The sequence below is a fragment of the Saimiri boliviensis genome, chromosome 7, assembly GCF_048565385.1.
Source record: "Saimiri boliviensis isolate mSaiBol1 chromosome 7, mSaiBol1.pri, whole genome shotgun sequence".
Lineage (NCBI taxonomy): Eukaryota > Metazoa > Chordata > Mammalia > Primates > Cebidae > Saimiri > Saimiri boliviensis.
Window position 1 is genome coordinate 126,643,873 of NC_133455.1, and position 12,556 is coordinate 126,656,428.

General features: G+C 53.5%; 2 protein-coding genes and 1 non-coding gene across 4 annotated transcripts; 1 reads left to right on the plus strand and 2 right to left on the minus strand.

The window, feature by feature from the left end:
• Positions 1–2,296: 2,296 nt before the first annotated feature.
• PHB2 (prohibitin 2) lies at positions 2,297–8,554 on the minus strand. Its single transcript, XM_074403449.1, has 8 exons — positions 8,241–8,554; positions 8,011–8,095; positions 7,312–7,391; positions 6,189–6,373; positions 5,503–5,632; positions 5,287–5,390; positions 4,781–4,858; positions 2,297–3,433 (listed from the first exon to the last, which is right to left on the minus strand). Exons 1-8 carry the CDS (start codon positions 8,365–8,367, stop codon positions 3,353–3,355), a joined length of 870 nt encoding a protein of 289 aa, XP_074259550.1. The 5' UTR covers positions 8,368–8,554; the 3' UTR covers positions 2,297–3,352.
• LOC120360822 (small nucleolar RNA U89) lies at positions 4,948–5,217 on the minus strand. The gene has a single exon (XR_005577239.1). It is a non-coding gene; the product is annotated as a small nucleolar RNA U89 (small nucleolar RNA).
• EMG1 (EMG1 N1-specific pseudouridine methyltransferase) lies at positions 8,060–12,534 on the plus strand. 2 transcript variants are annotated; one of them, XM_074403450.1, is made up of 6 exons: positions 8,060–8,138; positions 10,921–11,022; positions 11,115–11,256; positions 11,651–11,709; positions 11,788–11,937; positions 12,250–12,534. In XM_074403450.1, exons 3-6 carry the CDS (start codon positions 11,124–11,126, stop codon positions 12,361–12,363), a joined length of 456 nt encoding a protein of 151 aa, XP_074259551.1. In that variant the 5' UTR covers positions 8,060–8,138; positions 10,921–11,022; positions 11,115–11,123; the 3' UTR covers positions 12,364–12,534. The 2 variants fall into 2 exon arrangements, with proteins under 2 accessions (XP_074259551.1, XP_003944932.1); XM_003944883.4 differs by lacking the exon at positions 8,060–8,138 and adding an exon at positions 8,612–8,915.
• Positions 12,535–12,556: the final 22 nt, after the last annotated feature.

Consider the following 12,556-nt stretch of genomic DNA (forward strand, 5'->3'; position numbering starts at 1 on the left):
CCGAGGACAGCCCCTCCTTTTGTTCCTCTGGAGACAGGGGTGAGAATAGGCAGGTAGGAAAAAAGAGGCCCTGGGAGAGGGTGGGAGGCCTATCGGGGTGGCGAGGCCTTAGAGGAGGTGCCTGTGACTGACACTGGGAGGGAAGGGGTTAAGGCGGTGGGGGGGCAGCCTATGGCAGGAGGACACACCTGTGCGCAGGGCGGCGGGCGGGGCCCAGGTAAGGAGCCTGCGCTGCCGGGCGGGCGGAGAAGGAAGGAGGAAGAGAGGACGCCGGGCGGGCTCTAGGCCGTTGAATCTGGAGCCTCAAAGCCCCTTCGTCTCCCTGGCACCCACTCTCTGGGGGCAGGCGGGCCTGGTGACAGGTAAAGGCCACCAGGGGAGGGGTCCTGGGCTGAGCTAGGGACTGCAGAGGGTGGATGAGGGTGGGTGAGTCGGTGCGTGCTGCGGGCAGGGGCAGACTTCGGGGGTGGAGGAAGGTGGCTTGGGGTGGGGGGCGCCGACAGTGGAGGGGCTGCAGAAGGCTTGGGCCGCAGCCTGGGCCTATCGACCAGCGACCCAGGGTGGGGCTGGTGGCGGGCAGCAGGCTCACCCGGAAGTGTCCCCAGGGACTCGGGTGGTGGGGGGGATGGGAGCAGGGATCTGCAGCTTCTCCGCAGGGGACCTGGGCCTGAAGCTTCCTGACCCAAGGTGGGCAGGCTGGGTGGGGGCCCTCGTCTTACCCAGCAGTGTTTGGGTGCGGTTGGGAGTCTCTAATACTGCCGGGTAATGATGGAGGCCCCTGTCCCTGTGTCAGCGACATCCACCGAGTCAGGTCCCCAAGCCTTAGCTGGCTGCAGCCCCCTCCCCACTTCCCACGCCCCTCAGCAGCCCCTAGTCTGCGGCGGCGAGCGCGGCACCAGGGGTGGCTCTCGTTGGCTGGCTGCCACTCAGGGACACAATGGGCCCCGGCCCCTCCTCCCACCCAGTGCGATTTGTCACCTAGTGGATCCAGAACCCACAGTCGACCTTGAGCTTGGGATTGGCTCGCCCCCTCTCAGGAGGCCTCACCTGGCCTGTGGCCAGGGTCCCTGCAGCAGCTGGAGCATTCTCGCCGTAGCTCTCCATTGGCCGGCCCTGGGTCCATCTTCCAGTACAGTGTTGGATGGTCTAATTGTGAAGCTCCTAACACTGTCTGGTAAAGATGGCCCCCGGGTCGGTTCTTTCGGCAGTCTTTCAGGGAGCCCTGAAGACCATGGAGGCCTACTGACCAACGACCTCTGACCTTTACCCCTCCGGATGGGGGATGGGTCACTAGGCAAAGGGGAACAATGGGAAGGAGACAAAATGGCTGCCTCTACAGCTGCAGCAAGATTTGGAAACACTGGTTCCCCAGGCACCTCCACTGACTTCCCGCCTTGGGAATGTGAAATAAATAAAGTGTGACTAGGAACATGAGGAAGATTGATCCAGGTCACTTGAGCCGTCTTTTGTCCTATTGTTGATCTTAGCCGCACAGTAACTCAGGACTGGGGCTGCGGCATCGGCTTCGTCTTTCGTGATACTCAACCCTAAGCAGAGAAAAACATCCTAAAAATCGAAGCAGATTAACTCAGTCCCTCTGTTCAGATCCACCTGCGGCCCTATCTGCATTTGGTAGTTCCTGTACATACTTTGCCTCTGGGTTTCGTCTTAGAGTTCTAAACTTTCCTTGTCTCCCCGGAGGAATGGGAAATGGGCAATAGTGGGAGACTCAGGTATAAACGGTGACTTTGTTTCTTTGGTGCTTGAGACTCAGGAAGGGCTGTCTTGGTAAGAAGTGTCAGCTTATCTATGGGCTCAACAGGCACCTGTTCTGTTGGCCCCAGAGTGACAACCCCACCTCCACAGAGAGCCCTACTAGCAAGTAGCTCCTCACGCCTGGTGACAAATGGAGTCTGGTGGCCTACATCAGGCCGTGCGATCCACTGGGCTTCTAGGCACAGGCAGGCTCCCCAGAGCCACATGGAACCCTGCTACCAAGGAAGCAGATCCTGTTGGGGTCATCAGATTTTTAATCTGGCTCAGCAAAGCCACAGCTGCTCCCGCCCTAAAACGATGGGTGATGTGGGAGAATGGAGGGTGGGGTGAAGAGTGCAGCTGGGCCTCTAGCCCCCAGGGCCAGCCTTCCCGGCTTAGGTCGCTTTGGAGCCCAGGCCCTGCTTCCCCTTAGCTGCCCCAGCCAGAGTCTCTTGCGCCCTCTGCTGGCAGACACAGACAGCCCCAGTAGTGCCTATGTGACTGCGCATGCGTGCTGCTCATGACCATGTGAAGCCTTGACTTGAGCTTAAGTAATAAAAATTTATTGAGAATTCCTGGGTTGGTGGTATCTCCTCCCAGCCTCGAGGGAGGGAACAACACTGTAGGAAATCACAGAAATCACACGCTGTCCCCGGCCGACAGAGGGAGGAGGAAAGTAACTCCCCAGAAAAGGGGCTGGTCTTCAGTCTTCCTTAATCCAAGAGGGGTTTGGGGGATGGGTGCGGGGGACCATCGCATGATACTGGGGTGGGGTAGGGCTGTGCTGGACCCCAGGCTGGCTCCTCAAAAATAGGAGAAGCAGACCCACTTCCTCTGGGGATGGAGTTCTCGGTGCCTAGGCTCATTTCTTACCCTTGATGAGGCTGTCACTGTAGGAAAGACAGATGACATTATTAGGGACATAAATGTGAGAGGCAGGACGCTGGGCCATTCCCTCAACGACCCTCCTGCCCCATTGAGGGTTTGTCTGTGGGGAGGTGGGAAAGGCAGCGGGGTAGAAGGCAGATATTGGGAGAAGGTGGCCTGCAGGACCCCACAGGAACAAGGACACAGCAACAACTTACCTTCCTCTGTGGTGCCAGATCACCAGATGAACAGGAAACAGAGAAGAGAAATGCACATGTTAATTGACAGCTTCAGGCCCCACTCAGCTCTGAACCCTCCTTTGCTCCCAGGAGAAAAGACAAACAGGACTGGCAGCCAGGAATCTCAGGCTCATGAAAGGAGGCGGTGTGTTCTCATGGCCACTGCTATTTCTCGTCTCCTTCCCTAACATCCCTCCATGCATCTGAGCAGTTTTAGGGCTCTTGAGTAAGAAAACTGAGTACCACCTTTCATCACTTCTCGGGTAGATAAAAACTTTACGATTAAAGTGCTTCTTATGTGAATAATCCTATTCGATCTCATAAACTCAATCCTGTGCGATGCAGGATCAAAACCGCCAACCACTCCCTTTTCTCATTTTGGTTCAGTGTCTCGCAGAGCCTTATGAACAGCTGTGGCAGGCTCCAGAGCCCAAGAACGAGACTCAAGTCCCACGCTCTCCTTGTGACGCCCCACTGTGTGGCCGTATCTCTCACCGGGTGAAACTTTCATCCTGTAGGTTCAGCACAAGGTTGTCAGCAGTGAGATAGATGCGATTCTGTGATGTGGCGATCTACAGGGCGGGAGAGAAGACAGATGCTTACGTTAAGCAAAGACCTCAATTCCGATCCTTGCAATTCAGTAGCCACTTAATGGAACACATGTGGGCTGGGGCAGGGATACAGCCATGAATAAAACATGGTTTCTGCTCTTGTTCAGGGATCCAGAGTGGTGAGCAGCAGCTATGATTCTTAGCACCATAAAAGAGGCAAGAACAAAAGGTTAGGGAACTCAGAGGAATCATTCTTGATGAGGGGAAAAGATGCAGAGAAGCAGATTTTTTTTTTTTCACGACAGTATTGCTCTGTCACCGAGGCTAGAGTATAGTGGCACCATCTCAGCTCACTACAACCTCTGCCTCCCAGGTTCAAGTGATTCTCCTGCCACAGCATCCTAAGTAGCTAGCTGGGATTACAGCTGCATGCCACCACGCCTGGCTCATTTTTTTGGTGTACTTTTAGTAGAGATAGGGTTTCACCACGTTGGCCAGGGTGGTCTTGCGCTCCTGACCTCAGGTTATGTGCCGGCCTTGGCCTCCCAAACTGCTGGGATTACAGGCATGAGCCACTGCACCCAGCTAGAGATGCCAATCTGAGTAGAAACCCGAATAAGCAAGATTCGAATTCCCTCACTTCCATGTGCCTTAACTGAAAGCACTTTCTTTTTTTTTTTTTTTTTTTTTTTTTTTTTTTTTTTTCTTTTTTTTTTTTGAGATGGAGTTTCGCTCTTGTTACCCAGGCTGGAGTGCAATGGCGCGATCTCGGCTCACCGCAACCTCCGCCTCCTGGGTTCAGGCAATTCTCCTGCCTCAGCCTCCTGAGTAGCTGGGATTACAGGCACGCGCCACCATGTCCAGCTAATTTTTTGTATTTTTAGTAGAGACGGGGTTTCACCATGTTGACCAGGATGGTCTCGATCTCTCGACCTCGTGATCCACCCGCCTCGGCCTCCCAAAGTGCTGGGATTACAGGCTTGAGCCACCGCGCCCGGCCTAATTAACTGATTTTTTTTTTTTTTTTTTGAGACGGAGTTTCGCTCTTGTTACCCAGGCTGGAGTGCAATGGCGCGATCTCGGCTCACTGCAACCTCCGCCTCCTGGGTTCAGGCAATTCTCCTGCCTCAGCCTCCTCAGTAGCTGGGATTACAGGCACGCGCCACCACGCCCAGCTAATTTTTTGTATTTTTAGTAGAGACGGGGTTTCACCATGTTGACCAGGATGGTCTCGATCTCTCGACCTCGTGATCCACCCGCCTCGGCCTCCCAAAGTGCTGGGATTACAGGTTTGAGCCACCGCGCCCGGCAACTGAAAGCACTTTCTCTCACAAAGCAGCCCATCAGAGATGCCGGGCTGACACTCACCGTCTTGGAGATATTCTGGGCTGCCCGGATCTTGCGAAGTTTGATGTAGCCAGGGTTCTTGCTCAGAGCTTCTCCAAGGTGAGTTAGAGTTAAGGTTCACACAAGGGCAGGCCTCAATCCCTGGCCCCATCCTTACCACACTCCCTTGCTGCAGTCCTCCTCTGGGCTGTCAGATCCAAGGTTGCGCTCAGGTGACTTGTGCCCAGCTCTACCTTGGACCCCACCTGTGGGCCTCCCTGTAGGCTGCTGCCAGGAACTGGGGGCAGCAGCGGAAATGAAGGCAAGGCCAGCAATGCTATTGATCTGGCCTTACAGTGGGGAGTCAGGCCTCAGCTACCCCCACCAAGATTTCAGATCTCATCTGTAGTCCCCACCCCCGAGAAGGAGCCAAGGGCTGGAGGGCACGGAATCGCATTCGCCTTAGTCTCATCAGCCTGCCCATGAAGGAGGATGGGGAACGCAGGTGCCCTAGGGGCTGGGCTGAGATCTCTCCAGCAGAAAGATATCATCTTGGCTGCCTCGGCCTCACCCTCGGCCTGCACGATCTTCTGCCGCTGTTCCTGCTTCGCTTTTTCTACCAAGAACTGGGCCCGCTGGGCCTCCTGCTGGGCTGTGGTGGGAGAAAGACAGGTAGACCCAGTCCTGGGTCAGGAGCCCCCTTCATGGAGTCTCTCCTCCTCCTGCACCTTGGAAGCCCTCGCCCCAGTGCTCCTGCGACTCACCCACTTGTTTGGCTTCTACAGCAGCTGTGTACTCTCGGCTAAAGCTCAGCTCTGTGATGGCTACATCATCCAGGATGAGGCTGAAATCCTTGGCCCTCTCTGTCAGCTCCCGGCGGATCAGCAGGGATACCTGGGGGGAAGGGTTAGGAGGGAAAGGGCAGGGTGATTTGAGGGGACTGGAGAACTGAAAGGAAGGTTGTGTTGTGTGATCATCTGAACACCAGATCCTCTGAGAATGGCAGAAAACTCATCAACCCTTCCTCAGTGCTTTACCACAACATCTGAGTTGGAAGGGACTTGATTCAATCATTTCATGCAACAGATGAGACATCTTAGAGAGATGACAGGACTGTTACAGCTCACAGTGACCCCTAATCCTTCACTCTCCCCAATACAACACGAATTGCATTATCTTCCTGTTGGGCAAACCTGTAACATAAGCCTCTGCTGAAACAGGTGCAGGAAAAGCCAAGACTTGGCCATTTCCCTCCATGCTTCCTAACACCGAGTGCTATCGAGTTCTAACGCTGGCTCTCCTTATTTCACAGCGGCAATTAGCACAGCTTTTAGGTGGAAATGGCAGTAGGGTGACAATCCGTTGCTAATAAGCTGCCTTTCCTAATTCCCAATACCCTGGACCTAGGAGGGAAAGGCTGACACCATGCAGACGGTGGTGGAAGTCAGACCTGGGCGCGCTGGGTGATGAGCTGTGAGGCATTGAACTTGGCCACCACACTCTTGAGCACCTCGTTGACAATGGACGGCAACACTCGTTCCTCGTAGTCTAGCCCTAGGCGCTGGTACATGCTAGGAAGCTCCTGAGCATTGGGTCGAGACAGCACTCGCAGGGAGATATTCACCATCTGCAGGTCTGAGATTGAGGTCAGCAGTGGCTGGTCAAGGCCAAACACCCTTTCCCAAGCACTTTCTCCTCCATGTGCCTCCCTCTATGCCCTGTGCAATGAGGTACAGCCTGGCACTACCCTAGGGGGAGGAGAGTTAATCAGGTTGACACAAGGAAGACGTGACACAGCACGGATGAAATGCATCTTCACCTACTGTGAATCCTTGAACTGCAACCCTGTCACCAGCAGAGCTGACCCCTCTTTTCCCCTCTGTACTCTGTGCAACCTCTAAAGTGGGTGCTTTTATGTTGTACCATAATCATGTTTCCTGTAAGGATTTGGGGGACAAGAGCGTGTTCTATGAATCTTTTATTCCCAGCGCCCAGCCTAGTAAAATGAGTAAGTGACCAGCACTAGGTATAGTACAAAGAAGTACGTTATGGCCGGGCGCGGTGGCTCATGCCTGCAATCCCAGCACTTTGGGAGGCCGAGGCGGGTGGATCACGAGGTTAAGAGATCGAGACCATCCTGGTCAACATGGTGAAACCCTGTCTCTACTAAAAATACAAAAAATTAGCTGGGCATGGTGGCACGTGCCTGTAATCCCAGCTACTCAGGAGGCTGAGGCAGGAGAATTGCTTGAACCCAGGAGGCGGAGATCGCACCATTGCACTCCAGCCTGGGTAACGAGCGAAACTCCGTTTCAAAAAAAAAAACAACGTACATTACAGGTTACTGGTGAGCTACCTAACTCAGTGGGTGTGTGTGTGTATGTGTGGGTGAGAAGGAGGAAGAGGTCCGGGGAACTCAAAGCACAGCTTCTATGTATGGTCTAGGAGAACAGGTGAACTAGTCAAGAGTGGAGACAAACTTCTCCAGAACAGAATGTACTAGTGGATGCAACAGCAGATATAATTCTTTGATCATCCCACCTGCCATGTGATTACCAAGTGCTCAGACCTACCTTTGGAGCCTGTTGGGGAGGAGATTTTTCGAGGTCTGGCCCGAATGTCATAGATAATGGGGTACTGGAACCAGGGGATCCTGGAGGGGACAGAAATAGGTTTTAAGAGGCTGCAGTGGCTCACGCCTGTAATCCCAGCACTTTGGGAGGCCGAGGAGGGCAGATCATTTGAGGTCAGGAGTTCGAGACCAGCCTGACCTACGTAGTGAAACCCCGTCTCTACTAAAATACAAAAATTAGCCGGGCGTGGTGGTGGGCACCTGTAATCCCACCTACTCGTGAGGCTGAGGCAGGAGAATCATTTGAACCCAGGAGGCGGAGGCTGCAGTGAGCAGAGATGGCGCCACTGCACTCCAGCCTGGGCGATAGAGCAAGACTCCCTCTCAAGGGGCAGGTGGTGGTGGGGAGGGGAGAAAAAAAAGAGAGACCACAGTTTCACTAGCTTTGCCCGGTTTCCCCTCACCACGTGTTTTTTGGCCTGCTCCTCCCCATGACCACAGACAAGGAGAGATTCTCTTGGCCCTCTGGAAAGCAACAGTTTATGTACGGCTGGAGGTTGGCGCAGCACCCACTGTCCTGGGAGCCGGGATGAGGAGGGAAAAGAGCAGCGCTGAATCCCGTTGCACGTCCGACTATAGCCACTGCTGGGTCGGCGTCAAAGGTGAAAGGTCAGGGTCGGTCGGCTCTGGCCGCCATTACCTGAAGTGAAGGCCCTCGGCCAGGATAGTGTCCTGCTGCACTCCACCGATCCGATTGAAGAAGATGGCTCTGTGCCCGCCTTCCACTGTGGGGAGAGGGGTGGAGATCAGGCCAGGCCGCTGCTCAGAGTAAGTGCCGGACTCCGGTGGGGCGCGGGGACCGGGTAAGACACGGCAAGGGGTTTGCGGGAGGGACTGGAAGGGTCCGGCGAGCGGGCGAAGGTGGCTCACCGGTGAACACGGATTCGCGGACCCCATAGGCCACGGCGCCGGCCCCCAGCAGCAGCTTCAGCGCGGTGCCCATGCCCCGGGGCCCGGCGGGCAGCCGTCCCGCCAAGTCCTTCAAGTTCTGGGCCATGTCTAATCTTGAGGCTGGAGGCACCAGAAGTGAGAAGGGGGTGCCGGCCCGCCTCCACCCGCCTCCAGCTTAGGTACTGCACCCTTCACACGAGGGTTCGGACCCGTAATGCTGGGGAAAGAAAGGGCACCGGAAGTGCGCTCCCTTCCAAACCCTCCCCCTGAGCCCACTACGGACCCAAACTTCGCGCACAGGAATCGCGCGTCCGGAAGTTCCGCCCCTTTCTGGAAGGCTGCCCTCCCAGGGAGGGCAGCGCAAGACAGCAAGTCATCGCCATTTCCAAGCCCACTTTCAAAATGGCAGCCGGAAGGAAATTTGTGATTAAAACCCGCGGGGTTCTGCTTCACGAGTGCTAGCGCAACTTCCGGTCTGGTTGCAAGATGGCCGCGCCCAGTGGTGGATTCAAGCCTCGTGAACGAAGCGGTGGGGAGCAGGCTGACGACTGGGATGCTGTGGCCCCCAAGCGGCCCCGAGTCGGGGCAGGAAACAAGATCGGAGGCCGTAGGCTTATTGTGGTGCTGGAAGGGGCCAGTCTGGAGACAGTCAAGGTAGTTTGGGAAAGGAAGTGGAGAACTAGTAAATCGCAGGTTGGGACTCCGTGGAATGAGGGTGAGGGGCTCAGAGTGGATGGAGAAAGCAGAAAGGGGTGAAAAATGCTTTGGAGAAAGGTGGCTTGGTTGGCTGTCTGTTGATTTGATATCCTGGGATGGTAATACTCATTTTCTTTCTTTATTTTTTTTGAGACGGAGTCTCGCTCTGTCGCCTAGGCTGAAATGCAGTGGCGCGATGTCGGCTAACTGCATCCTCCACCTCCCGGTTCAGGCGATTCTCCTGCCCTAGCCTCCTGAGTAGCTGGGAGTGTAGGCGCACGCCACCACCATGCCAGGCTAATTTTTTTGTATTTTTGGTAGAGACGGGGGTTTCACTATGTTGGCCACTGTGGTGTCGATCTCCTGATCTCGTGATCCGTCCGCCTCGGCCTCCCAAAGTCCTGGGATTACAGGCGTGAGCCACTGCACCCAGCCTTTTTTTTTTTTTTTTTTTTTTTGAGACAGGGTCTTGCCCTGTCACCCAGGCAGGAGTGCAGTCGTGCAGTCTCCTCCGTCTCCAGGGCTCGAGCCATCCTTCTACCTCAGCCTCCCAAGAGGCTGAGACTACAGGCGTGCGCCACCATGCCCAGCTAGTTTTTGTATTTTTCGTATAGACGAGGTTTCACCATGTTGCCCAGGCTGGTCTTGAACTCCTGACCTTAAGTGATCTGCCTGCCTCAGCCTCCTAAAGCGCTGGTATTACAGGTGTGAGCCACCATGTCCCACCCTCATGCCAATCTTAAAACTGGGAGTGCGCCGGGCGCGGTGGCTCAAGCCTGTAATCCCAGCACTTTGGGAGGCCGAGGCGGGTGGATCACGAGGTCGAGAGATCGAGACCATCCTGGTCAACATGGTGAAACCCCGTCTCTACTAAAAGTGCAAAAAATTAGCTGGGCATGGTGGCACGTGCCTGTAATCCCAGCTACTCAGGAGGCTGAGGCAGGAGAATTGCCTGACCCCAGGAGGCGGAGGTTGCGGTGAGCCGAGATCGCGCCGAGCCGAGATCGCGCCATTGCACTCCAGTCTGGGTAACAAGGGCGAAACTCCGTCTCAAGAAAAAAACAAAACAAAAAACAACAACAAAAAAAAACTGGGAGTAACCCCTCATTTTACTTCTGAGAGTTTTTTTTTTTTAATTGCCTCCTGCATCATTAGTATTTTCACACTTCTTCCTGTTCAGATTTGCAGCTCTTCACTTAGTGCCATGTTTGATGTAAACAAATTGAGGGTAGTTACTATATTTTGGACAGTACATACATACTGCTCCTGCGATAAACACAGCATTCAGCCTTGCTCACTAACTACTAACTCCTGCTTGGTTCCAGGATGTCTCATTAGCTTTGCCTAACAGCCACAGGCTTTAAAAGTAAATCCAGAGCCGGGCGTGGTGGCTCAAGCCTGTAGTCCCAGCACTTTGGGAGGCTGAGGCGGGTGGATCACGAGGTCAAGAGATGGAGACTATCCTGGTCAACATGGTGAAACCCCGTTTCTACTAAAAGTACAAAAAATTAGCTGGGCATGGTGGCGCATGCCTGTAATCCCAGCTACTCAGGAGGCTGAGGCAGGAGAATTGCCTGAACCCAGGAGGTGGAGGTTGCGGTGAGCTGAGATCGCGCCATTGAACTCCAGCCTGGGTAACAAGAGCGAAACTCCGTCTCAAAAAAAAAAAAGTAAATCCAGTGTATTGGTAGATAATGTGAAGTCAAAGGTTGTGCCCTTCCTCCTGTTTCCCTCTAAGACCCATTTACTGGGGAGTGCAAATATAGCTGCACAGTAATCTCCTGAAGGACTTGCTGGGCCCCACCTCAAGTGTTTCTGGTTTAGTAGGTCTAGAGTGGGCCTGAGAATTTGCCTAACAAGTTTCCAGGTGCAAGTGCTGCTGGTGGTTTGGGTACCACACTTAAAGAATCACAGGGCTAGGTAACAAAGCTTATGCTGTTCTTTGGTCATGTCCCCTGTTCAGGTAGGGAAGACATACGAGCTACTCAACTGTGACAAGCACAAGTCTATATTGTTGAAGAATGGACGGGACCCCGGGGAAGTGCGGCCAGACATAGCCCACCAGGTAACTCCAGGGACAACGCTCACAACTGTTTGAGTCTCTGTATGGAAGGGTCTCTTCAGCCTTAACCATGCCTTGGTTTCTGCTTTGGTCAGAGCTTGCTGATGCTGATGGATAGTCCCCTGAACCGAGCTGGCTTGCTGCAGGTTTATATCCACACACAGAAGAATGTTCTGATTGAAGTGAACCCCCAGACCCGAATTCCCAGAACCTTTGACCGCTTTTGTGGCCTCATGGGTAAGAAGCCTTAGAACAAAGTTCAGAATGAACTTGGAGGTAGAGAAGAAGGGAGGAAGAGGAAAAGGGAGAACTAAATGTGGGCTTTTTTAAAGGGTGGAGATGGGAGGACATGATTAATACTAGGACAAGGACTCCTATTATTTTTGTTTATGGAAACTCCACTCTCCTGTTGTCGCAGTAGCTTCCCTGCGGAGTGAAAATGGGAGTCTGAACCTATCACTGTACAGCTAGCCATATGCCTGGCAGCTCTTCGTTCCTGACATTTCAGGAGTCCAGTCTGGATATAAAGCACACAGGGAACCCATCTTACCTATGGGGTTTTCCTTGTTCGATGACTGGACAGAAGGCCTGTGGTCTCCATCTAGCTCTGAACTCTTATTCTCCTTTCTAGTTCAGCTTTTACACAAGCTCAGTGTCCGAGCCGCTGATGGTCCCCAGAAGCTTTTGAAGGTGAGGTATTGAAATCTACTAGTTCAAGGTTGGTTCTGGGAATGTTTCTGAGGCTGACTTTTCTCTTTTTTACTTTAGGTAATTAAGAATCCAGTATCAGATCACTTTCCAGTTGGATGTATGAAAGTTGGCACTTCTTTTTCCATCCCGGTTGTCAGTGATGTGCGTGAGCTAGTGCCCAGCAGTGACCCTGTTGTTTTTGTGGTGGGGGCCTTTGCCCATGGTAAGGTAAGGTCTGGGCTCAACCCTGAGATTCTTGGTAGAGCTGTACTTAAGAATTCCCAGAGCAATAGGCATTTTAGCAATGCTTACAATGAGCTAGAAGACACATGACGGTTCCATACCCTACCCCAGGGTGCATCCTGAGGACTGCTGCCATGTTTGTGATAGTCACAGTTAGGACCTTCTTCATCCTTTGTAGGAGTTTGATATTACACAGCACAGCTCAAACATTAGGTTAGCTATAGTTTTCCTGCCCTAAGGAAGGGTCGAACAGCTGCTGAGTGACAGAGTTGGCTGACAAAACTGTTCTCTCCTTAGGTCAGTGTGGAGTATACAGAGAAGATGGTGTCCATCAGCAACTATCCTCTTTCTGCTGCCCTCACCTGTGCAAAACTTACCACAGCCTTTGAGGAAGTATGGGGGGTCATTTGACAGTAGTAGAACGTGTTCTGAAACCAGAAACTGTTGATGTCACATCCTTTGACCCGGGTCTGAGCTGACTGCTGGAAGATGATCTTTCTGCACTGAGACTGTGGAGTTTGGGGAGCCAAGGCTGTCCACTTGCTATTTGTTTATCCTATGAATACTGCTCTTGCAAACCTGGTTGTTTCGGGGATTCCTAAAG